The sequence below is a fragment of the Mchenga conophoros genome, linkage group LG3, assembly GCF_057382185.1.
Source record: "Mchenga conophoros isolate Kocher_MC1m ecotype Shallow Benthic linkage group LG3, M_conophoros_male_GT1.1, whole genome shotgun sequence".
Classification (NCBI taxonomy): Eukaryota; Metazoa; Chordata; class Actinopteri; order Cichliformes; family Cichlidae; genus Mchenga; species Mchenga conophoros.
Window position 1 is genome coordinate 14,915,593 of NC_140528.1, and position 17,462 is coordinate 14,933,054.

Genomic DNA, 17,462 nt, shown 5'->3' on the forward strand with positions numbered 1-17,462 from the left:
GCATTTACAGAGCTGCAGACAGCGTGATGTCCTGTATGGACAGGTGGAAGGAACCAAGTCCTCAGCTGGAACACTCGTGTTTGTCCACAGACAGGAAACACAGCAGGAAACTTCCTCACAGAAGTGCAGCTCATGGATAACACACTTCCTGTCAGTCAGAATGAGGCTGCAGCCAAACACAGAAAGGTGTTTTTGTCCAGATGAGCCCAGAGAAGAAACACGAGTGTTCACAGACATCAGAAGCTCAGAGAGGTGAAACATGAGGTTGGAGTCCTCGTCAGCATCCAGAAGAGCTGCTGTGAAACCCTGAGTACTCATGACAGACTCTGATGGCACAAACACATCATGATTCAAACAGAAAGACAAACATGGAGCTCCTGATCCTCCTGCATGAGAACAAGCTGACATGAGCGCTGTGTCTGAGAGTGTCTCCCTGTCACAGTGACAATAACACAGCTGCTGCTCACAGTCATTAAACTGACCTGAGGTCAGCTGTGCTCCTTACATATGAACCATGTGACCTCACATCAGTGCTGTGGATGACTGTAGTCATAGAAGAGTAGAGCTGTAGCAGGTGGTGTGAGGAGGAGGTGGTGTATTCTAGTTAACGCAGTACTGAAACACTCCAGCAGAGGGCGCTGTTAAGTCCTTATTGTAACACAGTTACTGTGTGCAGTTAGACTTCATACATAATCTGCACTTATTTCCATCAGACATGCTGTCAGTAAATGATTGGTTTCTATTGATTCTACTTCCTGTTGACTCGTTTGATGACAGTGAAACAATCACAGCTGATTGTGTGATGATGTAAACTGTCACTGTTACATTCAGTGTGTGTGACATAATGTTAGTGCAGGCTGATAACAGCCTGGTTCTGTTAGAAACACATGAACGTGTCCATAGATCAGTGTGTGTTTAACATGAGAGCTTCAGCCCTGCTGATGTGTTAAATAAAGACATGCAGGAAAACTGATGAGACTCTGAAATAACTCTTTATATTTATAATGTAACTCTGCATCAAAAGAACAACAAAGGATCCCAGACAGGTTTCTGTCAACAAAGACCATTCTGATGTTTCTGTGTTTCTAACACTTTGACATTATTAGTAAACAGACTGCAGTGAGCAGCATTTATAAAGAGCTTATATACAGTGGGGCAAAAAAGTATTTAGTCAGCCACCGATTGTGCAAGTTCCCCCACCTAAAATGATGACAGAGGTCAGTAATTTGCACCAGAGGTACACTTCAACTGTGAGAGACAGAATGTGAAAAAAAAATCCATGAATCCACATGGTAGGATTTGTAAAGAATTTATTCGTAAATCAGGGTGGAAAATAAGTATTTGGTCAATAACAAAAATACAACTCAATACTTTGTAACATAACCTTTGTTGGCAATAACAGAGGTCAAACGTTTACTATAGGTCTTTACCAGGTTTGCACACACAGTAGCTGGTATTTTGGCCCATTCCTCCATGCAGATCTTCTCGAGAGCAGTGATGTTTTGGGGCTGTCGCCGAGCAACACGGACTTTCAACTCCCGCCACAGATTTTCTATGGGGTTGAGGTCTGGAGACTGGCTAGGCCACTCCAGGACTTTCAAATGCTTCTTACGGAGCCACTCCTTTGTTGCCCGGGCGGTGTGTTTTGGATCATTGTCATGTTGGAAGACCCAGCCTCGTTTCATCTTCAAAGTTCTCACTGATGGAAGGAGGTTTTGGCTCAAAATCTCACGATACATGGCCCCATTCATTCTGTCCTTAACACGGATCAGTCGTCCTGTCCCCTTGGCAGAAAAACAGCCCCATAGCATGATGTTTCCACCCCCATGCTTCACAGTAGGTATGGTGTTCTTGGGATGCGACTCAGTATTCTTCTTCCTCCAAACACGACGAGTTGAGTTTATACCAAAAAGTTCTACTTTGGTTTCATCTGACCACATGACATTCTCCCAATCCTCTGCTGTATCATCCATGTGCTCTCTGGCAAACTTCAGACGGGCCTGGACATGCACTGGCTTCAGCAGCGGAACACGTCTGGCACTGCGGGATTTGATTCCCTGCCGTTGTAGTGTGTTACTGATGGTGACCTTTGGTACTTTGGTCCCAGCTCTCTGCAGGTCATTCACCAGGTCCCCCCGTGTGGTTCTGGGATCTTTGCTCACCGTTCTGATGATCATTTTGACCCCACGTGATGAGATCTTGCGTGGAGCCCCAGATCGAGGGAGATTATCAGTGGTCTTGTATGTCTTCCATTTTCTGATGATTGCTCCCACAGTTGATTTTTTCACACCAAGCTGCTTGCCTATTGTAGATTCACTCTTCCCAGTCTGGTGCAGGTCTACAATACTTTTCCTGGTGTCCTTCGAAAGCTCTTTGGTCTTGGCCATGGCGGAGTTTGGAGTCTGACTGTTTGAGGCTGTGGACAGGTGTCTTTTATACAGATGATGAGTTCAAACAGGTGCCATTCATACAGGTAACGAGTGGGGGACAGAAAAGCTTCTTACAGAAGACGTTACAGGTCTGTGAGATCCAGAGATTTTCCTTGTTTGAGGTGACCAAATACTTATTTTCCACCCTGATTTACGAATAAATTCTTTACAAATCCTACCATGTGGATTCATGGATTTTTTTTTCACATTCTGTCTCTCACAGTTGAAGTGTACCTCTGGTGCAAATTACTGACCTCTGTCATCATTTTAAGTGGGGGAACTTGCACAATCGGTGGCTGACTAAATACTTTTTTGCCCCACTGTATAAAGATATGACAGCTGTTTGACAAGTTTATCACTCTGTGTTTGGACCTGATCAGTCCAGCTGTTTACTTGAAACATGTTCATTTACCTGTTCTGTTATATTCATGTTCTTGTCTCTGTTGAAAACACATTTTAATGTCCCTCAGATTTTTCTCCCAGATGAATAAATATAAAAATGACACAAACTGACTGCAGCTACTTTTTGTCCTTTCTGTCAAAAACCTTCATGTGACTCATGAGAGACACGTTTCAGCTGTTTGTGACAGATCAGAGGCCAACAAGTCATTTATAACACTTTCCATCATTGTTTAGCACAAACACATGTTGACACAGCAGCGGGGCCGCAGTGAGAGTCAGAGCGAGGAGATCAAAACTCCTGTTTGACCACAGCCTAAACTCAAAAGGAGTCAAAAATGTCCGGTTGTATTTCAGACCTCAGAGGGTGAATCCAACAAATCATGAAAAATGAGGTTTACATGTTTGTTCATGACAGTGCAGATTTCTGACATTTTGTGTAATTTAAGCTGTAACAATGTGATTGTTTTCTAACAAAAAACAGTGAAACTTAAGTTAGACTTGTGTTTGTAAATGAAGCGCCCCAAGTTGTGTAGCTTTCTGGAGTTTATACTTATTGGGCTACATATTTATTTATTATACAGGCTATACAGTACATAACATCAAAACACACATGTTTCATGTAACTAAAGTGTGTAATCATGTGGGCTACAGACAATAATTAAGTTACAGAATATATTTATATGAAAAACGTGCATACTTACTGCATTTGAATCATTTTAACCACATGTAACCACCTGCATATGTGTTTGGAAAGGAAAGTGTTGCATAAGTAAGTAGTTCTGCAACTACAAACTATAAAGATGTGCTAGTTTAACACGAGCCACGAAGCAAACGACACATGTAAGAACATAGCTGCTGCTGCAGCACCATCTACTGGTCATTTTGATAAAAGCAGCTAATCTTTTAGTATACAGTCTGCACAGCGCTACATTGTATTCGTTTTTTGTTCGGGGGCACATTTTACCTGTGCTGGTTTATGGAGATATTCTACATATGAATGCTTCTGCTCCGGTTGATACTGTGTATCCTTCTCTGAGGTTCATCACTGACTGTAAATCTCAGACTCACCACTGTGAGTTCTACTCTCAGGTAGGACGGCCTGTCTATTTTATTCTATTGTATACAGTATTTTATTTTATTTTATTGCATTCCAGTGTTTTCTAATTTCTGCTACATAACTTTGTACTTTTGCTGTAACGAAACAAATTTGCCACCTGTGGGATTAATAAAGGTGTTCTTATCTATCTTATCTTGTGTTCCCTGGCTGCAGTGAAACATGCTGGTCATTATTCTCTTTATGAATGTGTACAATATAACAAATCCATTATTGCGTTAGGTTTGCTGTTCCCCATTTTTGCTTCATGTTGGTTTGCTCATGATAGTTTTTAATAGCATTGGTTAACTTCTTGCCTAATACTAACTAAATGGCAGTGTTGGGAAGGTTACTTTTAAAATGTATTCCATTACAAATTACAGAATACATGCCCCAAAATGTATTCTGTAACGTATTCTGAATACTTTGGATTACTTAATATATTATCATGCTTTTTACAACAACGTGAATATACTATTGCTGTGTGATTTATTACTATTACTGAAGGTCCGCGACTCCGAACCGTAGTAAAGGGACCTCTGACTAATACGGCGGGGTCCCTGTCGGCTCGTAGCCGAAAAATAGCTTTACTTTGTTGTCTGGGTCAACTTTTCTTGCGAGAGACAGAGAGAGGCGTTGAAAGGCTGCTCCAACTGAACTTATTGTTTTCGGAGGAAAACACGAACACGGTGTACAGTCGAGTCTTAATAGCTTACTTACAACTGGGCTCGTCAGGCACTCTTCTTGGCTGAAGTGGTTATTATTATATTTACATGCTTCCAGCTCCCGTTTTTCCTCGACGACAGCTCGTACCTTTCCACTCGCCTTTTTCTCCCTCCTCGCGCTCACAGACACATTAACGTGTATGGCAGTCCATTCTCCCTGCAGCACGGACTACACTGCCCATGATGCTACATTCTTTAGAGCTATGCTTGTAGCATTCTGCCTGTTAGCTTAGCACAACAACAACAACAACAACAACGAAAAGGCGCTCTCTCACCCAGGAAACACACAGTCGCAGAGAGAGAGAGAGAGCGTCGCCCTGTAACCATGGCAACCGTAACGCTGCCGCCTGGAACAACAGAACGTAGCTGTCAAACAAAACCCAAACAGTCCTGACCCGCGACAACATGAAACAGGAAAGTACCGCCGTGTAATCCATTTATTTCAACAAAGTAACTGTATTCTGAATACCACCTTTTTAAACGGTAACTGTAACGGAATACAGTTACTCATATTTTGTATTTTAAATACGTAACGGCGGTACATGTATTCCGTTACTCCCCAACACTGCTAAATGGCGAGACTTCGTGATATTCTCTTAATCACCTAGTTTGTTTGTTTTTTAAGCTTCCACTGGTTTTCTATGGGACTGAAGTTTAGAGACTGGCTAGCCCACTCCATGCCCTTAATGTTCTCCTTCTTTAGTCTCGGCTTTGTTACTGAGTGTGTTTTCACTCAGTGGTATGCTGGAAGCCCACGACCCATCTTTAGTGTTCTGGCTGAAGGAAGGTTCACATCCAAGATTTTATGGTGCAAGACCCGTCTGGCCCTCAATGTGGTGAAGTCATCCTGTACCCTCAGTAGCTCCAAAGCATAACAGTCCATGCTTGACTGTGGTTCTAGGGGTCTTTCTGTCATACTCAGCATTTCCCTCCCTCTTAAAATATAAGATAAAATATATAAATGCCAAATAATTGTTTTGTATTATGCCACCGAAAATAAATGAATAAATAAATAAATGAATAAATAAATAATCCATTTCCCGTTCCAGTTCCTTTCCATAGTTGTCAGATATACGTGGATATGAAGCTGCAAAGCCCGGCGTGGGTTCAGCTTTTATTCTGAATAAAAACCTAGCCGGAAGTGTCCCCAGTGGAGGCGGAACCTGGGCGGAACAAGCAGCAGGTTTTGTGGCGACTAGCTGGTTGTGACCTAACTGCTGTGATCTGGTGATACTTCAACACTGCATCTAAAGTAAGCAATAACCATCCGACCACATTCAGTTTCTTGGCTTATTAACGATTTTCCAGAAGAACGTCTGAACTGAAATTCTCGTTGTGTCGCTACGAAAGCTAATTTATCCAACTGTCACATTATGCTTTATACCAACTCACACTAATAAGATATCATGTCTGAATTATTAGCTAATGTTATGCTTCTTTCCTTCGGTTTAGTGTTCAATTTAAATGTTCATCTTTGAATAAAAGCCTGATACCTGTCTTCATAAATGCTGAACTTTGACCCATGAGCTATGCTAAATGAACACGTAGCATCAAATTTAGCAAGTTTTGGTAGAATTCGTAAATGGGTGCAGTTAACCGTGATCGTTAGCAGGTCAGGTTTTCTTCGCACGTTTTTACTGATAATATACCAACGTGACGGATGTGGAGACAAAGCTGTACTTTAATCAGGCTTCAAGTGTAAAACTTTCTGATTGAAACTGGGACCATTCTGGTAAAAATGGCATAACCGAGGCTACAAATGTGACCTAAAGGTCAGCGTCACGTTTTATATCGGCAGGAGTGACAGTAGTTGTTACACAGGACTAAACCATTAGAAGTAAAGCTGTCCGGATATTGATGTCTTTGTCACTGTCGTGGCAGTTTGACTTTGCACTTGACAGCAGAGGTTTAGCCTGAACTTCAGCTAACCAGCCAAGTCTGTGGTCATGTAAGGTGTGCAGGCATGCGCTGTTTTCACCTTTCACACAGATAACGCCTCTTTCTAACAGGCCCCAGAACCTGAATTTCACTTAATGTGTGTTTGAGCTGCAAGTGACTGACACACAGTCAGCGTCACATTTTTGTTAAAGGAATTGAGTTACGCAATGTTCATAGAACGAGGTCAACGACCCTCCACCACTAACCCTGAATCCAAGCAGATCCACCTGCCGTTAGGGAACGAGTAACAGGCCCGAGCTCTGCCTTCCTGTCAGTCTTCATTTGGTTTGTATGTTGTTGACGTATTTGAAAGGTGCTTCTTTAGTCTGCATCATGTAAGTCAGGCTTTTGATCTTCTTTTAGGAAAAGATGTCGGCAACTGTGAAAAATCCTTTTGAGCACATAGTTGAGCCTCTGGACCCCAAACACCCAGAGCAGCAGTTTTTCAATCTATCCAAGCTTGGAGATCCCAGATATGGTAGGAGCACATCTACACTGAATGCTAACATGAAGCATCTCGTCGGTGCACACAACCGAGAAGTATTGACTTGCACGTGCGCTCCTTAGACCGTCTGCCGTTCTCCATCCGGGTCCTCCTGGAATCTGCCGTCAGGAACTGTGATGAGTTTCTAGTGAAGCGTTCGGATGTGGAAAGCATCCTGAACTGGAAGCAGACGCAGTTCCAGACTGTGGAGGTGCCGTTCAGGCCGGCGCGGGTCATCCTCCAGGACTTCACGTATGTCTTTTCCTCACAATTTGAGTGTCAGTGTCTTGTTTTAACTTTCACACATTTAATACGTTTAATGCACCTGGTGTGTCAGTGATGTCATCAGAGTAACGCTGGTCTGTAAGAAGAACGTTGTGTCACGAGGTGTTTGCAGGTGTTGTGAAATCCCTGTTTACATCATCTCAGGTGCAAAAAGAACCTTTGAGTGAAATAACCAGCTCAGGATTTAAGTGCAGTTTGCAGCAGCATCTGCTAAAAGCAGTCTGGACTTTAACAACAACAAAGTTATTCCCTGTGTAAGCAACAGGTTTCTACGGTAACATAGACTCCAAACACATGCTTTTGGGGTCTTATTAGTGATGTTTAAAAAGGTGACATCACATTCTGAGCGGTCCCTGATCAGCCTGTGCTGTGTCACGCAGCGGTGTTCCTGCTGTGGTCGACTTCGCTGCCATGCGTGATGCAGTGATGAAACTCGGTGGCGACCCAGAAAAGATTAATCCAGTTTGTCCCGCTGACCTCGTCATTGATCATTCCATCCAAGTGGACTTCAACAGGAAGTAAGATCTCTCACCTTTCTCCCACCGTGTGTCAGCTCATAGGTGTTTCATTCACTGCTTCATTTCACTTGTTGTTCTTCACGCAGGTCTGACAGCCTTCAGAAAAATCAGGATCTGGAGTTTGACCGCAACAAAGAAAGATTTCAGTTTCTAAAGGTATGAAACTGTCGTGTGTCCATGTAAGTCTGATGGTTCGGTCCGTAAATATGATCTCTGGTCTTTGCAGTGGGGCTCCAAAGCCTTCAGAAACATGCGAATTATTCCTCCTGGTTCAGGAATCGTTCACCAGGTCAACCTGGAGTACTTGGCCCGCGTGGTGTTTAACCAGGATGGGCTCTTGTATCCGGACAGTCTGGTGGGCACCGACTCTCACACCACCATGATCGATGGTCTGGGCGTCCTGGGCTGGGGTAAGACGTTGAATATTTAGGAGCAGCTGTTTGTCTCACTCTCTTTTACAGCAGTTATGCTGCTGTAGGCTGCTGCTGGTCCCAGTATGAATGCAGCTTCTCTGTTCCATCATTAACTAGATTCTCTCATAGTTTGTTTTTGCCGTGTTTATTGTTTGATTTCTTTTGCTCTGTGCAGGATCCTCACCTCATGAAATACACACTACTAGTCAGAGGTTTTAGAATACACACATTTTTCCATTGAAAATGATTAATGTCTCGTTGCACTCTGAAATCAAAGCACAGCACAAAGTAATTGGAGTCAGTTTTAGACCCAAACATATTCTAACCTTTGACTCGTCAGTCGCCTCCTTTGGCAGATGTAGCAGCTGAACGCAGTCGTGGCTTCTGTCTACAACAGAAATCAAATCTTCTCCCACATCTGGAGCAGAAGTTCCATAAATGTGGACCTTTGTAGCTGCTTTGCTTTCAGTTCAAACCAGCTCGATGGGCTTTCAGTCTGGAGGCTGTGCTGGACACTCGTTCTGGCGCAGCTTGGACTGATGTGTGGGTCGTTATCCTGCTGTAGGATGAAGCCCTGACGGAGCGCAGGGTGCTGCATGGTGCTGCAGAACGCTGTGGTAGCTGTTTTGGTTCAGTCAGCAACCCTGGATCCAGCAAACAGCCCCAGACCATCACACTTCCTCCTCCATGTTGATGCCACACACTGTGGAACTTTGTCCTATTCTGACGTCTGGCTTTCTTTCTGCAGCTCGTCCTGTCAAACAGTAGAAACTGAGACTTTCTTACTACGACCACTATGAAGCTGCTTGAAGCTGTTGTCCTGTGAGCCGCCGTCACACAGCTGTTAACTCTCAGAAACTTGACTCAGTCGTGTCTTTGGCTCTGCAGACCTCTGCCTGTCACAGGTTGCATTTGATGCTGAAGGAAACTGGACTCGCTGACACCTCCACTCTGTCTGCATCTCTCTGCAGCACAGACCTGCATCTAGAAGTGTTGTGATGGTCCGTCTCTCATCACTCTGTCTGTTCAGCTGATGCTGACGAGGGTTTGTGCCACAGTGTGTCCAGCACTGCTTCATGCAGACGGGGGGCTGGAGGTCACACCTGTAGGAGCAGCAGCAGCGTCTGCACTGTTAGCCCATGTTGTTGCCTTTTTGTATCATTGTGAATGTGCATTATGTTGTTTAACCTCTGACAGTTCAACACTTTGTTAACATAATTAGTAGTAATAGTGTTGTTTTTAGTTATGCATCCACACATAAGTGCAGATTGTTTGATTTGCAGTAAGATCACTCAGAAACATTTGCATTAGCTGCTTGTAATGGTGTGAAAGTGAAAAATCAGGTGTGAGCTTGGTGTCCTAAATAAAATTTGACTTGCCCCTTCAGGTGTGGGTGGGATTGAAGCAGAAGCTGTTATGTTGGGTCAGCCAATCAGCATGGTGCTCCCCGAGGTGGTGGGCTACAAGGTGCACGGCGCTGCAGATAAGTTCATCACGTCCACCGACATCGTCCTGACTGTTACCAAGGTAGGAGGGCGTTTGATGCAGCTGTTCCAACAGCAGTCAGCGCTCTGACGTCACAGCTGTGCTTTCTGCATGCGCCCGCAGCACCTCCGTCAGGTGGGCGTGGTAGGAAAATTCGTGGAGTTCTTCGGCCCAGGTGTGGCTCAGCTGTCGATCGCTGACAGAGCCACCATCGCCAACATGTGTCCAGAGTACGGCGCCACGGCAGCCTTCTTCCCCGTGGACGATGTCAGCCTTCAGTATCTGGAACAAACCGGTGAGCTGGTGGCGTTTGACGTCAGCACAAAGGTTGCATTCATTCATTGCAGGCGATTCTTTTTGTTTATGCGACTCGTTTGTCTAAAATCAGGACGGGAACCAGAGAAGTTAGCATACATTACCAAGTACCTGAAGGCGGTGGCCATCTTCAGAGACTACAATGATGTTTCCCAGGATCCAGAGTTCACTCAGGTCAGCCTCTGACTTCCTTTATGTTTGTGCACATGTTTGCTGAACCCACAAAACACTCCATGTGTTCATGAGGAAGTCTATTTTCAGGGATCACAGGTCATTGTCTGTTTTGTCTTTTATAGATTTTAATGAAAATTGTGACATGATGCAAATGTAATAAGAATAAAGCTGGATGTGTCTGACTTCCTCAGGTTGTAGAGCTGGATCTGAGCACGGTGGTTCCCTGCTGCAGTGGTCCCAAAAGACCTCAGGACAGAATCCCTGTGTCTGACATGAAGAAAGATTTTGAAGTTTGTCTGGAAGCAAAGGTGCGTTCCTACACATTTACAGGTGGAGGCTGCTGACACTCAGCATTAGCTCTGGTCAGTATCACTGCTTGTAGCATGAGGTGATACCTGCCTCTAGCACAGGTGCACAGGTGTCTAGCTGCTGTAGGGGGGCTCATTAGTGCAGGCCGTTCACTTCAGTCTTACCAGGAGTCACTCGTGTGCTGGTACAGGCTTGTTGCTAACCGACACGTCTGTCACATAAGATGCTCTGAAATCGTTCTTTTCTATAATTCTCGCCTCAGCAAGGCTTCAAGGGCTTCCAGGTGGCTCCACAGCGCCACAACGCTACAGCCCCCTTCCAGTTCAACGGAAAGGAGTACGCGCTGAGTCACGGCTCGGTGGTTATCGCTGCCATCACGAGCTGCACCAACACTAGCAACCCATCCGTCATGCTGGGAGCAGGTGGGTGTGCTGCGCTTCACTGTCACACAGTTTTCTGACACAGTGACTGAATGAGAGTCTCTCGTATCTCAGGACTCCTGGCAAAGAAAGCAGTCGAGTGTGGTTTGAGTGTGAAGCCGTACATAAAAACCAGCCTGTCCCCTGGCAGCGGAGTGGTGACCTACTACCTGAGAGAGAGCGGTGTCATGGACTACCTGTCTCAGCTCGGGTAAGCTGCTTGTTGTTGAAACGATCCCACGTTTGTGTTGACTGACTGTTATTTCACTCACACCTCTCACCTGCTAGAGACCTGGTAGGATCCAGTGTAACCAGTGTTTAAAAGCAGGACATCAGCACAGTGATCAGTGAACGTTTCAATGATTGTTTTTAATGTTGTTTACGTTCAGAAGACTTGAGGTGTTTTAACAACACAGAGTTAGGGTTAGAGTTATTTCTGAGCGCTCAGCATCACTGCGTTAATGTCTCGTCATAACTGCTGTTTGATTCTGAAGCGCCCCTGTGTGCTGCACGTTTGTGGCGCCCCTGTGTGTTGCACGTTTGTGGCGCCCCCGTGTGGCGCCCCTGTGTGTTGCACGTTTGTGGCGCCCCTGTGTGCTGCACGTTTGTGGCGCCCCTGTGTGTTGCACGTTTGTGGCGCCCCCGTGTGGCGCCCCTGTGTGTTGCACGTTTGTGGCGCCCCTGTGTGTGGCGCCCCTGTGTGTTGCACGTTTGTGGCGCCCCTGTGTGTTGCACGTTTGTGGCGCCCCCGTGTGGCGCCCCTGTGTGCTGCACGTTTGTGGCGCCCCTGTGTGCTGCACGTTTGTGGCGCCCCTGTGTGTTGCACGTTTGTGGCGCCCCTAGAACTGGTACTCCTGTGTTTACATCTGAGGAAGTGACAGAGTGACAGAGTGTGTGACGTGCAGATGTCTAATAATCCCTTTGTGTCTTCTGCCAGCTTTGAGGTTGTTGGCTATGGTTGCATGACGTGTATAGGCAACAGTGGGCCGCTCCCAGAGCCGGTGGTGGAGGCCATAACCCAGGTACTAACGGCTTACATCGGAGGCTCCTCCTCCTTCCTTCTGTGACGTTTATTCATTCCTAACACACTCTTTGTTGACTTGAAGCAGCTCCGTGTTCAGTCACCATGAGCCTTCTGTGTGTCATGTGACTGAGGTGTTTTTGTGCCTCAGGGGGATCTGATCGCTGCAGGCGTCCTTTCAGGCAACAGAAACTTTGAAGGACGAGTGCATCCCAACACCAGAGCCAACTACCTGGCTTCCCCACCGCTCGTCATCGCCTATGCACTGGCTGGCACAGTGAGAATAGACTTTGACAATGAGCCCATTGGTAAGTCACTGATTGAAACAGGTTTGAGTTGGATCTCCAAGCTTTCACTTACTAACCCAAAACATTTGAGATACTAAGCTGAAGCCTTTTAGTTATAGATGGCTGGTGGAAACAGGTCCAGGTCTAAATAAATAGGAGTGATATTTGAAAGAAAGAGACGAGACAACCTGCGCTCTGGGTTTAAACCTGCAGCTCACTTCCAGCAGCTCTAAGTGTGTTGATGAGCTTTAAGCTGAAGCGTCTGTATATGGTTTAGGTTATTATCACAATCAGCTGAAAAGACGTTTGACTGCTGTCCTCTTTCTTTCTCTATCCCCTGTAGGGATGAGCTCTGAAGGCAAAGACGTTTTCCTCAGGGACATCTGGCCCACTCGAGAGGAAATCCAGGCTGTGGAGAGAATGTTCGTCATCCCATCCATGTTCAAAGAGGTTTATGAGAAGATCGAGGTAGTGTGATCTTACGTTTGTTGGGGAGATCGTGCACTGCTGATATGTCTCGTTGACAGAAAGCCTCGTGCTGTGTTTGTGGTTTCGCTGCAGCACGTGAATGAACGCTGGAACTCGCTGGCTGCTCCCTCTGATAAACTCTACACCTGGGACCCCAAATCAACCTACATCAAGTCTCCGCCCTTCTTTGATGGTTTGGTAAGTACATGCCGTACACGAACGTTCGTCTGCAGACTTATTCAAAGGTTATGTTTTGCCTTCATTGAGAAGAAGAGTGGACTTGCCTCCATAAAGCAATTGGCCCCACTAGTGTAGGGTGTAGCTTACAGTGCCTGGAGGTGACTGTGGTGGTGAACTGTGCTCCACCACAGCTCCACAGTCTGTCACAAGGAGGCTGTCGTGTTATTGGTTGGGCCTCCCTGCAGTAGGACACGCCCGGTTCCAACACCTGACCCAGGTGACCTTAGCCAGAGAGGTGGGCCTACTCTAAAGCCCTTCCGAATGACCTCCGCCCCCTGTCTGGAGCCCATCCACCTTTCAGAGAAAGCTCATTTCCACCATTAACAATTGATTTGTGCCGTTTCTCACTAACGACGCCATCTGGTGGAAGACGGGTGCATAACATTTATGACACAGTAATGTCCCGGCTTCAGTTAAAACAAAGTGACAGCTCGTTGACTAGTCTTGCACATCATTTAGTTAAGACAGTGAGACATTTTGAGCCGTGTGGTTTGGCGAGCGTGTCCCCGCTGCACACAGGAAACCCTGTTGTCTGACCTGACGTGTCTTGACTGTGTTGTATTAACTCAGACCAGGAAGCTGCAGCCTCCTGCCTCCATCACAGATGCCTGTGTGCTTCTGAACTTGGGAGACTCGGTCACAACCGACCACATTTCACCTGCGGGGAACATCGCCAGGAACAGCCCCGCAGCACGCTACCTGACCAGCAGGGGGTGAGTCAGCGCACACGTGTTACTGAATAATAATGGTACTTAGCCCACGTCACAGACAGTTTTCATATGACTTCATCTCTTGATGAAAAACACTTGTCGGTGTGAAGCCATCAACATTTTCTGCTGCTGCTCTTTTGGCAGTTTGAACTCCCGAGACTACAACTCGTACGGCTCTCGGCGAGGTAACGACGCCGTTATGGCCAGAGGGACGTTTGCCAACATCCGTCTCTTCAATAAGTTTCTCAACAAGCAGGCGCCACAAACCATCCACCTGCCGACAGGAGAAACGGTAGGAGCTCGTTACCACTGAGCTACAGGAAGCCTCACGCTGCATCGTTGTGCAGCACTTGTTTATAAGAAGAAGGGGCACGGCTGTGTCAGCTCAGACTGAACCCACATGCTGAAATATCAGAGCCAGCACAGTCAGGGCTGCATGCTGCCCTCTGGTGGACAAACTATGCAACTTCAACTTCTCAACAGAAGTCAGACACAAGCTGTTTAAACTGTGATGTTAAATTACATTTAATTTATGCCTCGAGCACATTTTCTTTATTTAAATTACAAACCAGCTAATATTATTATAGCTATATATACATGACCGTCAGTGCATCTAAAGGAGTGTGGAGAGCAGATCATAAATGTAAGGTTTTCTGATGATCTTGAGTCAATGTTGTGATATTAATAAACTGAAGGAGAGCCTGCGGACACTCTTGTTTATGAGTTTTGAGGTTGCATAGTTTGTCCACCAGAGGGCAGCATGTACCTAACAGTACCTACCTAACCCTAACAGTAACCTGCAGCTGTTTCAGGAACGCCACCAACACCCAGCTGATAATAACTGCACATAGCAAATGTTAGACACATCTATATGTTTCCCATATTTATATCAACGGTTATGCCTGAAAGAGAAAAATCAGAGCTTTGTGCCGTGACTCTTTATCTCGATAATAAGTGAGCTATGAGGAAGTGTGCGTTCTGGTTCTTGGTTGACATCAGGAACTACAAGCTGCATGTAGATTCATTAAACACTGTTACAGTAGCTCTAACGGTGCTCTTAGGTTTGTTCTTGAAAATGAAGTTGTGAAATAAAATGCAGCAGTAATCTAAAGTAGGGCAGGGTTCAGACCTCACAGGGTTAATTATCACTGTTGTGTAAAAGCATCAGTGTAGACCATGTCAGATGTGTGGCATTGCTGACCATGGTAACAGATGCAGTGCTGTTGCCGGGCGTATCTTATGATTGGAGCATCTGTGTTCTTGTTTCAGCTGGATGTGTTCGATGCTGCAGACAGGTACCAGCAGTCCAGAATCCCTTTGCTCGTTCTCGCAGGGAAGGAGTACGGCTCTGGGAGCTCCAGGGACTGGGCTGCAAAGGGCCCCTTTCTGCTGGTAAACTCAAACTACTTTGTTTGTATGCTCACATAGTTGTTTGCAGGTCTCAGGTGTTTTTTGTGTTTGCAGGGGATCAAGGCTGTCCTGGCAGAGAGCTATGAGCGGATCCACCGCAGTAACCTGGTGGGGATGGGAGTGATTCCTCTGGAGTATCTACCAGGAGACACGGCCGACAGCCTGGGTCTGACCGGCAGAGAGCGCTACACCGTGGTCATCCCTGAGCTGCTCACACCCAGGATGGTCGTAGACATCAAGGTACGGACAGACGGTACGCTGCTGCAGGCGTGTTGGGATGTGACGCTGACCTGCTCTCTCCCTGCTCCCACAGCTCGACACGGGGAAAACATTCCAAGTGCGCCTGAGATTTGACACGGATGTGGAGCTGGCATATTTCCGGCATGGAGGCATCCTCAACTACATGATCCGCAAGATGTCTGAGTCCTAACTGATGTGTCACTGTGGGCTACACAGCATAACTGTAGTGTGTGTGATTCTGGTTTTACTACTGGTGCCAGCAGCTGTGTTTGAATGGCAAAGCAGACTGGTGATGATGATGAGTATTTATTAACCGTACTAAAGATAAGATGAAGCTTGATTCAAACATGGGAAACAGCATCCGCCTCAGTCCAGGGCTCAGCCTCAGCAGCTTTACTGCTTTTATTGTGCACATGAAGGTGACCCGTTCAGTCAGGTTTGCCTGGCCCACCGTCCTGTAACCATCCTGCTTTATGAACCATCAGCTGTGTACATGTCACAGACAGACGTGGCTCTCTGCTGTTGGTCCTTAAAGCAAAGACGTCCCCCTGTGCCATAAGACCAAGTGCTTCTTCATTTTAAGACTTCTTGTTGTTGACCTCGTGGACCACAGTTAGTATCACGCACATGTCAGCAGCAGCCAGACCTGCACCTAGGGCTGTTCGATGTAACCATATATATGACGATGTAAAAACGTCTGTCGATTCCTATCACGCTATCGTTTGTTTCGTGGTGTCGCAAAATAAACTGTTTACTGCAATATTTGTTCATGGTTTTGATGTCACTGTAGTATTAATTTCTTAAGTTCTCTCTTTCTCTTATATATAATATAACCACACTACAGACGGACAAGCGCCTGTTTTTACATGTTGTTGTTAGCAACAATGACGGTAACACCATCGCGTAAACCTTTCATAATAAAGCTTAAGATCCTGTTGAGACTTTTCAAAATAAACTGAATCACGTGAAAGATGCAGAGTATTTACGGAGGAGAAACAAAAAAGAGTCGTCAGGTGCTAAAAATAAACCTCAGCCTGAAACTTTGAGAGAAAACTGCGGCCGTTACAACTTATGTCTAAAAATATATCGTTTCATGCATCGGTTAAAACACTCGACTCCAGCTGCAGGACGCACAGCTGGAAAAACTAAACGCCAGTCGAGCTGCACGAGATTCACAGGAAATATCACATGTTTGTGATTTATATCGTTGCCAGGACGATAAATGTCATATATATATATGAGATTGTGGTCATATCGCGCAGCCCTACATGCACCGATGACAGCATAAATATGGTGACAATGAAAACAACCTCGTTAGGTGATGTAGTCGTTCAGCAGGCAGTTTTAAAAAAGCTGCTCTCAGACTCACAGCCAGTGTCTTAACTGGAAACTGAACGTTTCCTGCTGGGATTAAAACCTTCAGGCTTTGTCTGCGTGAATCCTTTCTTCACACATGTTGCTGTTGTCCTGCTTTTCATGGTTCTGAGAATCACAGTTTTTGTAGCTCTCACATGTCCGATGAAGTCTCAGAAATAAAAGCTGGTTTCTGGCTCCGCTGTCCTATCGTCTTTATACTTTTCATCATGTTCACTTGTGTAGCTTGCGTTAGTGTGCACTCTTTGTTGGTTCTTAGACGGAGCCTTAAAAGAGTCACTGGACGGCCTTCAGCTGCATAAACAGGCTGCCAGCTGACTGAAGGTAAAAGTAGGTCTGAAACGGCTTCAAATATCTTTCTGACAGGAAGTGAGAGCTTTGTGGTTCGCTGGGTTCCTCTGACGTGCCTCACGATCTGCTCCTTTCTGACACTAGAGGGTGAACAGAGCTGCAGAACAGGAAGTTTACTGGCAGACGAAGCTTCCTGCTTCTCAGAAAGGCACAGGCGGCAGCATGAAAGCAGCTCTCCATTGTTTAAAGTTCTGCTCTCACACAGCACTGATTTCTGGAACACCAACAAACGAGGCAAAGATGCACACGCTTCCTGTCTGCCAGCAGTTTTCTCCAGCACCTCCTCTGAAGCCATGGTCCCATCCCTGAGGTCTACCTGATGCAAAAGCCAGGTGACCAGAGGGCCTGAAGCACCTCAACCAAAGCAGCTCG

At 45.8% G+C, this 17,462-nt stretch overlaps 1 protein-coding gene across 1 annotated transcript; it reads left to right on the forward strand.

Moving 5' to 3' along the window:
- Positions 1–5,666: 5,666 nt before the first annotated feature.
- On the forward strand, positions 5,667–16,915 carry aco1 (aconitase 1, soluble). Its single transcript, XM_085253812.1, has 21 exons — positions 5,667–5,901; positions 6,951–7,065; positions 7,155–7,323; positions 7,737–7,874; positions 7,961–8,030; positions 8,101–8,284; positions 9,675–9,814; positions 9,896–10,067; positions 10,161–10,261; positions 10,453–10,569; positions 10,833–10,992; positions 11,065–11,200; positions 11,927–12,011; positions 12,162–12,318; positions 12,641–12,765; positions 12,859–12,963; positions 13,576–13,718; positions 13,860–14,007; positions 14,985–15,107; positions 15,180–15,365; positions 15,439–16,915. Exons 2-21 carry the CDS (start codon positions 6,957–6,959, stop codon positions 15,553–15,555), a joined length of 2,685 nt encoding a protein of 894 aa, XP_085109938.1. The 5' UTR covers positions 5,667–5,901; positions 6,951–6,956; the 3' UTR covers positions 15,556–16,915.
- The last annotated feature ends 547 nt before the right edge of the window (positions 16,916–17,462 follow it).